Source organism: Copadichromis virginalis, linkage group LG3 (assembly GCF_057382275.1).
Source record: "Copadichromis virginalis isolate Kocher_CV1m ecotype Utaka linkage group LG3, C_Virginalis_male_GT1.1, whole genome shotgun sequence".
In the NCBI taxonomy this organism is placed as follows: domain Eukaryota; kingdom Metazoa; phylum Chordata; class Actinopteri; order Cichliformes; family Cichlidae; genus Copadichromis; species Copadichromis virginalis.
The window spans coordinates 55,642,271-55,656,001 of NC_140620.1; the positions used below are offsets into that span (position 1 = coordinate 55,642,271).

The 13,731-nt window shown below is 37.9% G+C and overlaps 1 protein-coding gene across 3 annotated transcripts in view; it reads left to right on the forward strand.

The window, feature by feature from the left end:
• sorcs2 (sortilin-related VPS10 domain containing receptor 2) overlaps positions 1-9,709 on the forward strand; it is a 385,062-nt gene extending 375,353 nt beyond the window's left edge. Inside the window, exons 21-27 of one of the 3 annotated variants that reach the window (XM_085451748.1) lie at positions 1,253-1,376; positions 4,123-4,235; positions 4,522-4,644; positions 4,785-4,884; positions 5,233-5,335; positions 6,253-6,443; positions 7,713-9,709. In XM_085451748.1, coding sequence (XP_085307874.1) covers positions 1,253-1,376; positions 4,123-4,235; positions 4,522-4,644; positions 4,785-4,884; positions 5,233-5,335; positions 6,253-6,443; positions 7,713-7,765 — 807 coding nt within the window. In that variant the 3' untranslated portion in view covers positions 7,766-9,709. Of the gene's footprint in view, positions 1-1,252; positions 1,377-4,122; positions 4,236-4,521; positions 4,645-4,784; positions 4,885-5,232; positions 5,336-6,252; positions 6,547-7,712 lie in introns of all 3 variants that reach the window. The other 2 variants (XM_085451747.1, XM_085451749.1) reach the window with 2 other exon arrangements.
• The last annotated feature ends 4,022 nt before the right edge of the window (positions 9,710-13,731 follow it).

Consider the following 13,731-nt stretch of genomic DNA (forward strand, 5'->3'; position numbering starts at 1 on the left):
TGCCTCCCATTCTACGTTTAAATACCGTAGCAACAACAAAAAACCCAGCAAACAATAATAAATAATAGCAGCAGCAGACTACATGGTGCCTAAGCCAAGTTGCTGTATAATGAGCCCAAAGAATCACCTAATTGTCAACTGGGTTTGACAATTGGTATGAGGTGTTTGTGCTGAAATGTTTGGTTTTTATGTATTATGCATTATGGCCAAACATATGCACTTTAGTCACATATGTCCAAAAAACACAGTTGCTGAAGTGTTGTAGTTTGTTCAGATAAAATTTTGCAAAGATAATGAGTGCTGCTGTGTTCTTTCTAGAAAGAGGCTTTCTCCTGGGAACCCTTCCAGACACACTGTACTTGTTCAGTCTTTTTCTAAATCTTGAATTTAACATGGTAGCTGAGGCCTGTAGAGTCTGAGATGTAGTTCTTGGATAGTTTTTTTGCTTGGTTGGTTGTTTTGGTGGTTTTTGCACTTTCTCTGAGCATTGCACTGTAACCTTGGGGTGAATTTCCCAAGATCTCTACTACTAGGAAGAATGTCTTGAATTTATTCCACTTCTTCCTCCAGACCAGAAAACTGCCAAAAAAATCTGATTTTGTGGCCGTGGTTGGGTTCCCGAATTAAATTAATGACGTGCATTTAATTTGCAGCCCCCCGTGGCTACTTATCTTTTTAATTCCCAAGGAACTAGTAAGGGTGTACTTAAATTTGACACTCTGATTGTGCATTTTGGATAAGGTTTTGTTCAATAAACAATGACACAGCATTATAGGAAATGTTTTGTACTTTGCCTGAAGTTTTATTTATTTAATTTTAAGACCTGGTAAAGAACAGATGATTTTTATTATGTTCTGATATGTATAAACTTTTCAGTTTCTTTTTACAGTGACAAAGAGACCAAAATTTGTGTAGCTGCTAAGTATTAACTAGTTACATTGTGCACTGCCTTCTTGCTATTGGTTGCTGGACCCAGAGTACAATATGGGGGGTTTCTTGTTAGGGTTCCTCGCTTGGAACAATTGCAATACCAATTTTAATTTAAGCTATGAGCAAATTTGTGGCCCAGTGACTATAGCAATGAATTAAAATAGTCTCAAAATTTATTATGCACAGCAGGTTTCATATTGCATAGGTTTATTAAATAAACCCAAAAATGTTCTGAATATTTCTGACCTCCAGACCTCCATTTTTTTGTTTTTCCAGATGTTCCACATGTTTTTATCACTAATACTGTGAATTTTTCCTGCAGCCCATCCTGACTCTGCAGAACAACCTTCTGACTCGTTTCCCAGGAACAGGCAAAGTCTCAGTCACGGTACAGGCCACAAACAGCCGATCCATGGTGCAGGACACAAGAACTGTCCGAGTTTACGGTAACGTATGTTTGTATGTGCTAAGAGGTGAAGAGAAAGAGGTTATTATATCAAAGGTTCTGAGAAAGTTACATTTGTCTGTTGGCCAAAATAGAATTACAATATTCATTTTAATTCAATTCTTCAATTCAATTTTATTTATACAGCGGCAAATCACAACAACAGTCATTTCAAGGCACTATTGTCAGAAAAACCCAACCCCATATGACCCCCTACGAGCAAGCTCAGGGTGGGGCGGTTATCTGCCACGATTGGTTGGGGAGAGAGAAGGAGGACAGGATCAAAGACATGTTGTGGAAGTGAGCCAGAGATTACAGTATTTTTTTCGAGTGGTTAAACACATTTCTCGAAACTATGCCTCGTATTCTCAAAACAGTAAACACAAATCCATAACGTCTCACCCAATTTCCCAAACATCGTATTTTCAGGTCAAAATGAAGCTCTACACTCAAAACCATTCACTTGCTGAAAAAACAAATTTTGCCCACAGACATAACACACAAGGCCTCAAACACACACACTACAACATAGTCTTACACATTGGTGCAATAAATTAAAAACAATATTTCCAGAACTGGCAAGTCATGTTGCTTGTGGTTCTTCCCCTCAAAAACCTTTTCACATGATGAAGACAAAAGACACAACCAATGCGTCTCCTTTTGGTCAGGTTAAAACCTGACTAACACAATAGAGTTACCCTGAACCACAGTTTAAGAGTGCACAAATGGCAGCATAAACTATCATGCTGTGATGTAACACAATACTTCATACAATATCAGAACTCACTTGTTGGTTTTTCACTCTTTCAGACTATCATTCAAAAGAACCAATCTATGCCAGTTTCATCTGGAATTGGTTCTTTCGGAGGATGTGGTCAATATGGAGAGGCTAATGGCATTTATCCCTCGAAAATTATGATCATCCTCAATCAATCTCCTCCTCGCAGGGGGATTACATTAGTGGCATCTTCCATGTTTACAAGCTCCCTCTCTTGCTCCTCTGACAATTTAACCGGCCTCCACCAGGTGGTCCCCTCTGTGTCCTACAAAAAAATAGAAGCACTCATTTACTGTAACTGTCAAATAACCTTTTTCAGGACAAAAATGGAAACATACTGAAACTCAAAAAACTTGAGTTCAGTAACTCAAAAGTTACTGAAGTTACTGTACAGAACAGTCTTACACCTACCTGTTTTCCTCCCTGAAGGTTCTGATGATGGAGGCAACAGTGAAGCGACTCAAATTTGGCTGTACTCGTTGCCCAGCCTCCCTCATAGTCATACCATAAACAAGGACACAGTCAACTAAAGTGGCTCGAAATTCATCCAAGACCGCTTGTCTCCTTGCCCTAGCTCTTCCCCTTCCTTGTCGCTGTTGTCCTAGACCTCCTTCTCCTCTGCCTCCTCCTCCTCCACCTCCTCTTCCCTGATGTCCTAGACCTCCTTCGCCTCCTCCTCCTCGACCTTTCAGACCCGGATGAGCTGACTTTGGCCCTCAAAGTTTCTGATTGGTGTGTGATACATTTTGACTCTTAGTGTTTCCACTAATTGAGTTCAAGCTGTGCTGACTTAAGTCAACATCATTGAATGCTAGTGCTTTCAAAATGACTACATGGCGTAAGCACTGAAAATCAAAGGGATTTGTGTGTACAGTTTTCCAATAACAGTTCACCAAATCTGACTCATGTATTAAAGCAGGGTATTTCCCTGCACTAAATTCCCCTGTGTTTATAGTTCAGGGAAATGGGTGTGCTTTTTGAAAAATAGCATTATGGTTTTGAAATTTGAGTTCAAAAGATAGTGTTTAAGCAATCGAGAAAAACTGTAATAACAAGTATGTTTCAGTGCAGAGAGGTCATTCATTCTTGCTAACATAAACAATGCTGTTAGCTTAAATTTAATGCACATGTTCATTCTTTCTTTTGGATAAGGTAGTTAAGAAAAATCTGAAAAAAATTGAATTCAGATCTTTGTCCTACTGTAGGCTTTTTCTCATAGCTTTCAACCACATCTCGGCTTCTACTGTTGAGAGTGAGCTTTCAACATTCTTAAATTTTTCAGTCAGAGTTCGGATAGTAAAGTCAAAACTTAAAAGCTATTCCTGGTCTAAGAGTCACTGAGACAAACAGAGACAAATTTGCTGCCTGTTATTGTAGGGTCTGCCTTACAATATAAAACGCCTTGAGGTGACTGTTGTTGAGATTTGGCGCTGTACAAATAAAATTGAATTGACATTTTTCCATCTTTGGAAAATATTGTATGATCTCATGATTTTATTGCTGGTGTATCAGAGTTAGCAAGTTAGAATTCATTTGACAAAGAGATGTGCTTGTTTTATTTATAAGCAAGCTTTAATATTTGAAGATAGAGGGAGTTTATTTTAGTTTAACTCGGATTTTTTTACTGTCTGAACTCAAGTACATTTTAACTAGCTTTTTGCTTTGGTTTCATTATGTTGCTCAAATTATTTTGTGATTTTTGTACACAGTTTTATACATATTTGAAATGCTGCTTCTCAACAAGCTACACTACTTCTATTAGTTCATGCAAAAAAATACACATATGGATAGGCAGACTGATTTCTTTACCACATATGTTCCCACCAAGGTGTTACACATCAGTCCAAACAGCGTAATGTGTAGGTATTTGCAATTTCTTTTTAATTTTATTTATTTGCTAAAATAATATTTTAGGTTTTATTTGATCAATTTAAATCATAGCCATGATGCTTGTTGACTGCTCCTGCAGATAACTTCCAAGTCATCCCTCTGAGCTTCAGCAGAAACCTAGACAGATTCAATCCAAATATCCCAGAGTGGAGAGATGACATTGGCCAGGTGGTCACCAAAATACTGGCTAAGGTAGGTCTTTAAAGAGAATGGATGGTAGTGTCACGCAACCTAACTTCTTGTCTTTTCATAGCGCACAGTCCAGTCTAATGTCTGGTACTCCTATAAAAATACAAAACATAAAAGTATTACTGTTAGATAATGATAGTCCATGTTATAATCACATAATAATAATATAATCATAGTTAGCATGCTAACCTTTGCTGATTAACACTAAACACTGTAGGATATGAATTATACAGTTATTGGATTAGTGCAGATTTAAGACATGACTGGCATTTTCATCTTGTGGCCCCAGATTACAGGTGTACCTCAGAATTCCCTAGTTACTGTGGTCAAACCAGGTCTCCCCACCTCTGCCAACCTGTATGTTCTCCCACTGGACACCAAACCAGCCAAGAGAAGCTTGTTTGTAGATAAGGTATGTGATCACTGATAATAAACATATCCAATGCCTGAACACGGGTGGTGGCATGTTTTACTCTGTGGAGACACAGACTAGCAAGTTTGTTTTTTATAAGTAACATCAGTTACATTTAATACACTTAATCTCATCTTTAGCGTATTCCAGCCATCATTCAGGTCTTCAACGACAACAACGTCAGCTTTGTGATACGAGGAGGCCTACAGGTGCTCGTGATGCTAGCTGACCCAAATGCAGGTATATTTTGGTACATGTATTTTGCACTTCAGTACATATTAAGTGAAGTTTGTAAATGTATACAGTATTTTAAATGATAATTGCATCCTATTGGTTTATTTCCAAGAACTAGGTTATATTACTAAAGACTCAACAGTTACAGAGGCAGAGAATGGTGCGTTGATAAATAATATACCTGCTTTCTCTATAAATGCAATTAGCATCACCAGCTTAGTCTTTGGTTTGACTCCTGGGCCTTTCTTTTTCCTGCATCCGGGTCTGTTGGTGTTGTGCTCTGCTGTGTTTTCACCTTTTGTCCTTTGATTGTAGAAATGTGATGCATTCTTTACTGTGTGCTCATCAATCCAGGCTACCATGGAGCAGCTGGAAGTGCCGGTGTTTGGACTCTAGCTGTCATTTTCCTCATTGGTCTTATTGCTACTGGCGCCTTTATCCTCTATAAGTTCAAAAGGTGAGTCATGTATTTTACAGTGCTGTCACCTTAACGACGTAGGCACAAAAAAACCTGACAAAGAATGGAAATCAAACGTTGAAAGAAAAACTCATGAGGTGAGCTCTAAAGTCAGTAGTTTTGTACAGTAACATAATATTTGTAATATTGCCTCTGTGCACCACTGCAGTGGATTGTAAATGAAACAATTAAGATGTAATTGAAATGCAGACTTTCAGCTTCACAAGCTAGGTGAGGGCTATTCTTTCATTATTCCATGATAAATTAAGCAGAATGCAGAGAGACCCACTTACAAGCAGTAACTGAAGGCAGCTGAACTAAAGTCTAAGTGGAGTATCTCAAGAGATACACCACACAGCATCTGGTGAAATCACCCTGGATTTTCTAAGCCTCTGAAAATGAAGGACTGTGTCTAAACATGGCTTTAACTCCTACACAATAAATGTAATACTTCTGTTAAACGTCCTCAATTAAAGCTGAAAATCTGAATTTTAATTGTAACCTGACTATTTAAAATCCATTGTGGGTAGTGTGGAAATCCATCAAATGTTCAGGTTCCATACCAAAGTAAGTGACACAAATTGAAACATCCCTTAAGTTAGATTGCTACAATATTGAAATTTTGTAATGATGTGCATGAACTAAAATGTATCCATCTGTCCAGTATCTTTAGCTACCACCAGCTATTTTAATAAAAATATCATATTCCCTGATGGTTGCATACACCTCATGATGTTTGAAGTCATACAACCCTAAACAGTTGAATGCAAATTCACATTGTGCATGCTTCTTGTCATATCAGTAACCCACCAGCAGCACCTCCTTGTGTCTCTAACACAAATATCCACAAAAAGTCACTTAAAGAACGCAATGGAAGACTATACAGCCCCGTCTTACAAAAACAACAAATCCCACAGTCCTTGGCTTAGGCCTGAGGATGCATATCCCCCATTGTTTTTCAGGAAGCTTCCATGCACCCACAACTACGCCCAGATGCACAGTGTAAAGGAGCAGGAGATGATCAGCCCTGTCAATCACAGTGAGGACACCCAGCAAATCATCCAGGGTGAGGAGTACATCGATGACGACCTGGACTCACAGACTCTAGGTAACGCAGGAGGTAGCCCCGCCTTCCGTTCCCTAATAAGGACTACTACTAACCACTGCTACTAAACCCAAGCCACTAACACCAGCAGCTAACACACACCAAGGTACTGAAGGACTTCCCCCTTTTTGTTATTTTTACTGCCATTGCAGTTCTTTGAGGTTTATTATCGTTGCTTCTAAAGTAGTCACATAGCATTTCATGGCCATCAACAAGCACAGCTAATCATATTGCATGACATTCAGTAATTTTTGCACTACATAATGCCTAAGGAATCGGAAATGTTAGTGTTACTGAGTTATACTTGTACACTTGCCAAAATTCTTTTAATTTTATCATACATGACCTGATGTCTCTATATAATAATTTCTATAAATTTTATGACAAGGTTTCTCATAAAATACAGTGCAACAACAAAACAATATGATGGCTATGGTTATGATGGTAATGAATTGATTTGTGATCATAGATATAGTGGATTGTTAATGGCGGTCACCATTAAAGTAATCATTTTTCTTTCCTGACAATAATAAGTGCATTCTTTGTATATTTACATATTAAACTATCTTTGTCACGACTATCATTGTGACAAAAGTAAATCATTCTTAATTTTAAAGCCTGATTGTGTTCTGTTATATAAGATTAGAAATTTTTTTTTTTTACCTCTGTTTCATGTAATAAAGCAAATTGTATAAAAATCCCTGTCAGCATGTAGATCCTGTGAGGGTTTGGTCTACTAGGAGTGCTTAAGAAAGACACTGAGATTAGCAAATTGCAACTGGCCAACTTGGTCCTGTGACTTCTATGTAACAATATAAAGAAATATATATAGGAGTTTTACTGATTAGAGCATGTGGAACAACTAATGATTTTTGAAGGAAAAACTTAAACGTAATTTGTGTTTTTATACCCAATTTTGAGCCAGCACGCTGGAATTCTTAATGAAGTCCAGAATTATTCAAACAATTAATCAACCATAGAATTAAATCAAGTTTACTATCCAAGAAGGCAAATTAATTATTACATTGTAATTATATAATTATGTGCTTTACTATTTTTTCTGCTTTTTTGTGAAATGGTGCATTTTGGAAGTTTTGGTGTTATGCGTGAGCCAGAACTGTATGTCACAGGACACCGTCTAATACTATACATTGCTTTATGTCATATATAACACTTTTACATAACTGTAAGTGGGCTTACATATGTGTTTTATGTATATTTTATATGTCTCTTTAGCATCTCTCATATTGTTTTTTATCTCTTTTTTACCAGGCACTCATTCGGGTGTGGTCCTAAACATGAACTGCAGAGAGCTACACAGTTAGCAGACCAGCTGATGGCCACCATGGCAATGCTGAAGAGCTAGTTGAGGCGAGCCGAGCTGGCTAATGAGCACAGGGACTCCACTCTGCCTTTTTCCTTCTCTCGTCTTTAGATTTTCCCTCTCCTCCTCCTCTGTCAGGTCACTTCACTCTTCCATGGACTCTTCCACTCTCCTGCTTCTGGGTATTGTGTTAATTATTTTGGGGAAGTGGCTGACCATGGTGTTGGGACTCTATTCAGTAATCACCCCTTTTTTTGTGCCAACCCTGGAGACCCTGGACACAAGGGCCAGTGGCTCAGTTTGAAGGCTCATCTGTACACTGTCTGTCTGATAACACAGGTACAATCGGCAAGCATGTCTCACAAGACTGGTTTCCACTGATACTGAAAGTCAGAGAGATAGTTGAAACCACCAGAGACTAGTGTGCTAAAATGATTTGTGAGCACTAAACGTAGTTTGCATTGTTCCCCTCCATTATTGTTGCACCCCCCCCCCTCCCACACACACACACACACACACAGTTATCATTCTGCTCCTCTCGTCAATGGCAATAATAATCTCAATGGAATGTAGGATGTGATATAAACCCTTGTGAATTTGCATGTGATGGGTGTACACATGCAAACACAAGAGGGCAGTGTTGCACTTTTTGAAATCTCCACTGACAAGTACTCTTACAGCTCAGCTTCTTTGGAATATACTGTATGTACACACAGCTTTGTTTATTTAACAAAAAGAAAAAGAAAAAAAACATTCATCTCCAAGTGTTCCTGTTTAAAAGTAACAAAATTTACAGATGTGTGGTCTGTGATGTTTCTGATCAGTTTCACCTTTGTCTGTCCCATGGTGCCTGAAACAGCAGACGCAGATCTGCTCAGTGACATTTCCTGTTATTTAGTTATTTCTGGAAACAGTATAGCCCTTTCTCCTTGTCCTCATCCCCGTCCTAACACTTTCTGGGTCAGAGCAGACCCCCTGGAGACAAAGGTTGCCGTCATTGGAGGGAAGCTGTAGTTGATATATTTTATTGTATCAGCCTATATTAGGCAAAGCTTGTGGTGGAATCACGTCTCCTTAAAAGTTTGGTTCATTTTAAATGTGTAAATATGATCGGTGATTTACGCTTTGTAAATATCCCTTTGTGTGTGTGTTTTACACTAATACCAAAATACATCACTTTTTTTACCCCTCTTTTTCTGGAGTTTCCTGCCACAGAGTTTCCCAGGTTTGAACAACATCTCACTGTTTCCACTTTCCTCAGCATCATTGCCTGCTTTACATTTTTGGGTATTTTCATTATAATGTCATGGAATATTTCACTGTCTTTATTGTTAACTGGAAATAATTTTCTTGTCTTATGAAGATGCTCACAGTTACACAGTGACAGCAATGTAGATGGATATTTTTGATATACTGTCAGTTTTTCTTTTCCAGCCCATGTAAAACACAAATGAGTGTTTCTGTTACCTTTTGACAGTCATTTTATGTTTTTTTTAATTGAACTAATGTGAGCAGTTGCTGTCACAATGCACCAGACAGCAGCTGAACAAGTCTACAGATGTGTCAAGAGGTCTTGTCACCACCCTTTGGTCCATCTTGTATTCGATGCAGCAGATCGTGTTCACTCCTCCTGGTTTGATTCATCTTTTGTACATATTCTGCTCATATTTTTGTTTAGTTTTCTAGTGATGTGTCATCTTTGTATCAATGTCCCCTTAAACACAGGGGAAAATGGGAGTTATGATGTTCCAGTGTAGTAGTCAAGGAGTTTCACATATGGTACACAGCATATGTGAAACAGCAGTGTAATTATAACCACGACTCTATCCTTTCATTTTTCTCTGTTCTGTTCGATCTTTTGGTTTTGCAATTAAAATCAACTGTGTTCTTTTCAGGAAGCATAGTGCACTCAACCTGCATCATGGAATAAATCACTCCCATAACGTGTATGTCTCTTTAATTTGTATAATATTATCCAGTACAACTGTTGTCACAGTGTTTTGCTAACTAAAAGTCAATCATTGTTTTTTCATGTTGTGAAAAAGGCTGCAGACTGAGGTAGACTTTATTATTTAAAAGGAAGATCCTCTGAAGGTTAGTACAGGATAAACAGGTTAGTACTGATGGCTACTAAGTAAAGAGCAGTGTATGACTGCTGCACAGTGGCCATCTAGTAAAAAGTTACTATAAGGTGTATACTGCCAATGTAGAGGATGGAAATCAGCCTGGACCGCTCGAGCATCACACAAAATACAATGAGGTGACCAAGTTCATGCAATCAAAGTCAGTTAAGATAATGTTGAGCTTCTACCTCCTCTGCCTGGTCAGACTGCTCCCAGAGGTACTTGGGACCTTGACCTTGGGAGTTTGAGGTGGAAGCAAGGCCTGGGTAAAAGCTTTAGAGCTTGAATGCCAGCCAGATAACTGCCGATTCACCTGCCACAAAGCAAGCCCTGTATTGTGCCTATGACAGATTTTATGTGGTTAAGGACATTATACTGATTATTTGAAGAGTTTCAGGTGGATTTTCATCTGAGTGCTTGCAAAGAATGAAATGGTCAAAGGAAATTTGGATCTTGCCGCTCCAATGTAAAATCGTTGGAAAACAAGGTGTGCATGCCTCTAAGTGGAACAGATTTTGGATTATAATGTCAACGCTACAGTGTCAGAGTTTTAATTTTGTGAATAACTTCATAATCTTTGCTCAAACAACTGCAAAACATGTTTGCACAACACGGGTATGTTGAATTCTATAAGGCAAATCCATAAATATGTGGCGACTGTCTATCAAAAGTTACAGCTATCTTTATGACGTTTTCAAAACACGCTTTCTTTCATCAAGACAGTGCGTTTCTCACTGTTACATGCATTTGAATGGGAAACTCGCCCGAAACAAAGTATAGGTTTTCATTATGTGAATAATTTTAAAATCTTAGCTCATACAGCTTTAAAATCTGTTTGCCCAGCACGGGGATATTGAAGTCTATAAGATAAAGCCATAAACATGTGTGTCTGAGTCTTCTATCAAAAGTTACAGCAAGCTCTATGAAGTTGATGAAAAACGCTTTCTTTCGCCAAGACAGTGCGTTTCTCACTGTTACATGCATTTGAATGGGAAACTCGCCCGAGACAAAGTATAGGTTTTCATTATGTGAATAATTTTAAAATCTTAGCTCACACAGCTGCAAAACCTGTTTTCCCAGCACGGGAATATTGAAGTCTATAAGATAAGTTACAGCTATTTATATGAAGTTGTACAAAAACGCTTTATTTCACCAAGACAGTGCGTTTCTCACTGTTACATGCATTTGAATGGGAAACTCGCCCGAAACAAAGTATAGGTTTTCATTATGTGAATAATTTTAAAATCTTAGCTCAAACGGCCAAGACAGTGTGATTCTCACTGTTACATGCATTTGAATGGGAAACTCGCCCGAAACAAAGTATAGGTTTTCATTATGTGAATAATTTTAAAATCTTAGCTCAAACGGCTGCGAAACCTGTTTGCCCAGCACGGAGATATTGAGTTTTATAAGATAAAGCCATAAACATGTTTGTCTGAGTCTTCTATCAAAAGTTACAGCGATTTATATGAAGTTGTTGAAAAACGCTTTATTTCGCCAAGACAATGCGTTTCTCACTGTTACATGCATTTGAATGGGAAACTCCCCCGAGACAAAGTATAGGTTTTCATTATGTGAATAATTTTAAAATCTTAGCTCAAACGGCTGCAAAACCTGTTTGCCCAGCACGGAGATATTGAGTTTTATAAGATAAAGCCATGAACATATTTGTCTGAGTCTTCTATCAAAAGTTACAGCGATTTATATGAAGTTGTTGAAAAACGCTTTATTTCGCCAAGACAATGCGTTTCTCACTGTTACATGCATTTGAATGGGAAACTCCCCCGAGACAAAGTATAGGTTTTCATTATGTGAATAATTTTAAAATCTTAGCTCAAACGGCTGCAAAACCTGTTTGCCCAGCACGGAGATATTGAGTTTTATAAGATAAAGCCATGAACATGTTTGTCTGAGTCTTCTATCAAAAGTTACAGCGATTTATATGAAGTTGTACGAAAATGCTTTCTTTCGCCAAGGCAGTGTGTTTCTCACTGTTACATGCATTTGAATGGGAAACTCGCCTGAAACAAAGTATAGGTTTTCATTATGTGAATAATTTTAAAATCTTAGCTCAAACGGCTGCAAAACCTGTTTGCCCAGCACGGAGATATTGAGTTTTATAAGATAAAGCCATGAACATGTTTGTCTGAGTCTTCTATCAAAAGTTACAGCGATTTATATGAAGTTGTTGAAAAACGCTTTATTTCGCCAAGACAGTGTGTTTCTCACTGTTACATGCATTTGAATGGGAAACTCGCCCGAGACAAAGTATAGGTTTTCATTATGTGAATAATTTTAAAATCTTAGCTCAAACGGCTGCAAAACCTGTTTGCCCAGCACGGAGATATTGAGTTTTATAAGATAAAGCCATGAACATGTTTGTCTGAGTCTTTTATCAAAAGTTACAGCGATTTATATGAAGTTGTTCTAAAACGCTTTCTTTCGCCAAGACAGTGTGTTTCTCACTGTTACATGCATTTGAATGGGAAACTCGCCTGAAACAAAGTATAGGTTTTCATTATGTGAATAATTTTAAAATCTTAGCTCAAACGGCTGCAAAACCTGTTTGCCCAGCACGGAGATATTGAGTTCTATAAGATAAAGCCATAAACATGTGTGTCTGAGTCTTCTATCAAAAGTTACAGCGATTTATATGAAGTTGTTGAAAAACGCTTTCTTTCGCCAATACAATGCGTTTCTCACTGTTACATGCATTTGAATGGGAAACTCCCCCGAGACAAAGTATAGGTTTTCATTATGTGAATAATTTTAAAATCTTAGCTCAAACGGCCAAGACAGTGTGATTCTCACTGTTACATGCATTTGAATGGGAAACTCGCCTGAGACAAAGTATAGGTTTTCATTATGTGAATAATTTTAAAATCTTAGCTCAAACGGCTGCTAAACCTGTTTGCCCAGCACGGAGATATTGAGTTTTATAAGATAAAGCCATAAACATGTTTGTCTGAGTCTTCTATCAAAAGTTACAGCGATTTATATGAAGTTGTTCAAAAACGCTTTCTTTCGCCAAGACAATGCGTTTCTCACGGTTACATGCATTTGAATGGGAAACTCGCCTGAAACAAAGTATAGGTTTTCATTATGTGAATAATTTTAAAATCTTAGCTCAAACGGCTGCAAAACCTGTTTGCCCAGCACGGGGATATTGAGTTCTATAAGATAAAGCCATAAACATGTTTGTCTGAGACCTCTATCACAAGTTACAGCGATTTATATGAAGTTGTTCAAAAACGCTTTCTTTCGCCAATACAATGTGTTTCTCACTGTTACATGCATTTGAATGGGAAACTCACCCGAGACAAAGTATAGGTTTTCATTATGTGAATAATTTTAAAATCTTAGCTCAAACGGCCAAGACAGTGTGATTCTCACTGTTACATGCATTTGAATGGGAAACTCGCCTGAGACAAAGTATAGGTTTTCATTATGTGAATAATTTTAAAATCTTAGCTCAAACGGCTGCAAAACCTGTTTGCCCAGCACGGAGATATTGAGTTCTATAAGATAAAGCCATAAACATGTGTGTCTGAGTCTTCTATCAAAAGTTACAGCGATTTATATGAAGTTGTTGAAAAACGCTTTCTTTCGCCAATACAATGCGTTTCTCACTGTTACATGCATTTGAATGGGAAACTCCCCCGAGACAAAGTATAGGTTTTCATTATGTGAATAATTTTAAAATCTTAGCTCAAACGGCCAAGACAGTGTGATTCTCACTGTTACATGCATTTGAATGGGAAACTCGCCTGAGACAAAGTATAGGTTTTCATTATGTGAATAATCTTAGCTCAAACGGCTGCTAAACCTGTTTGCCCAGCACGGA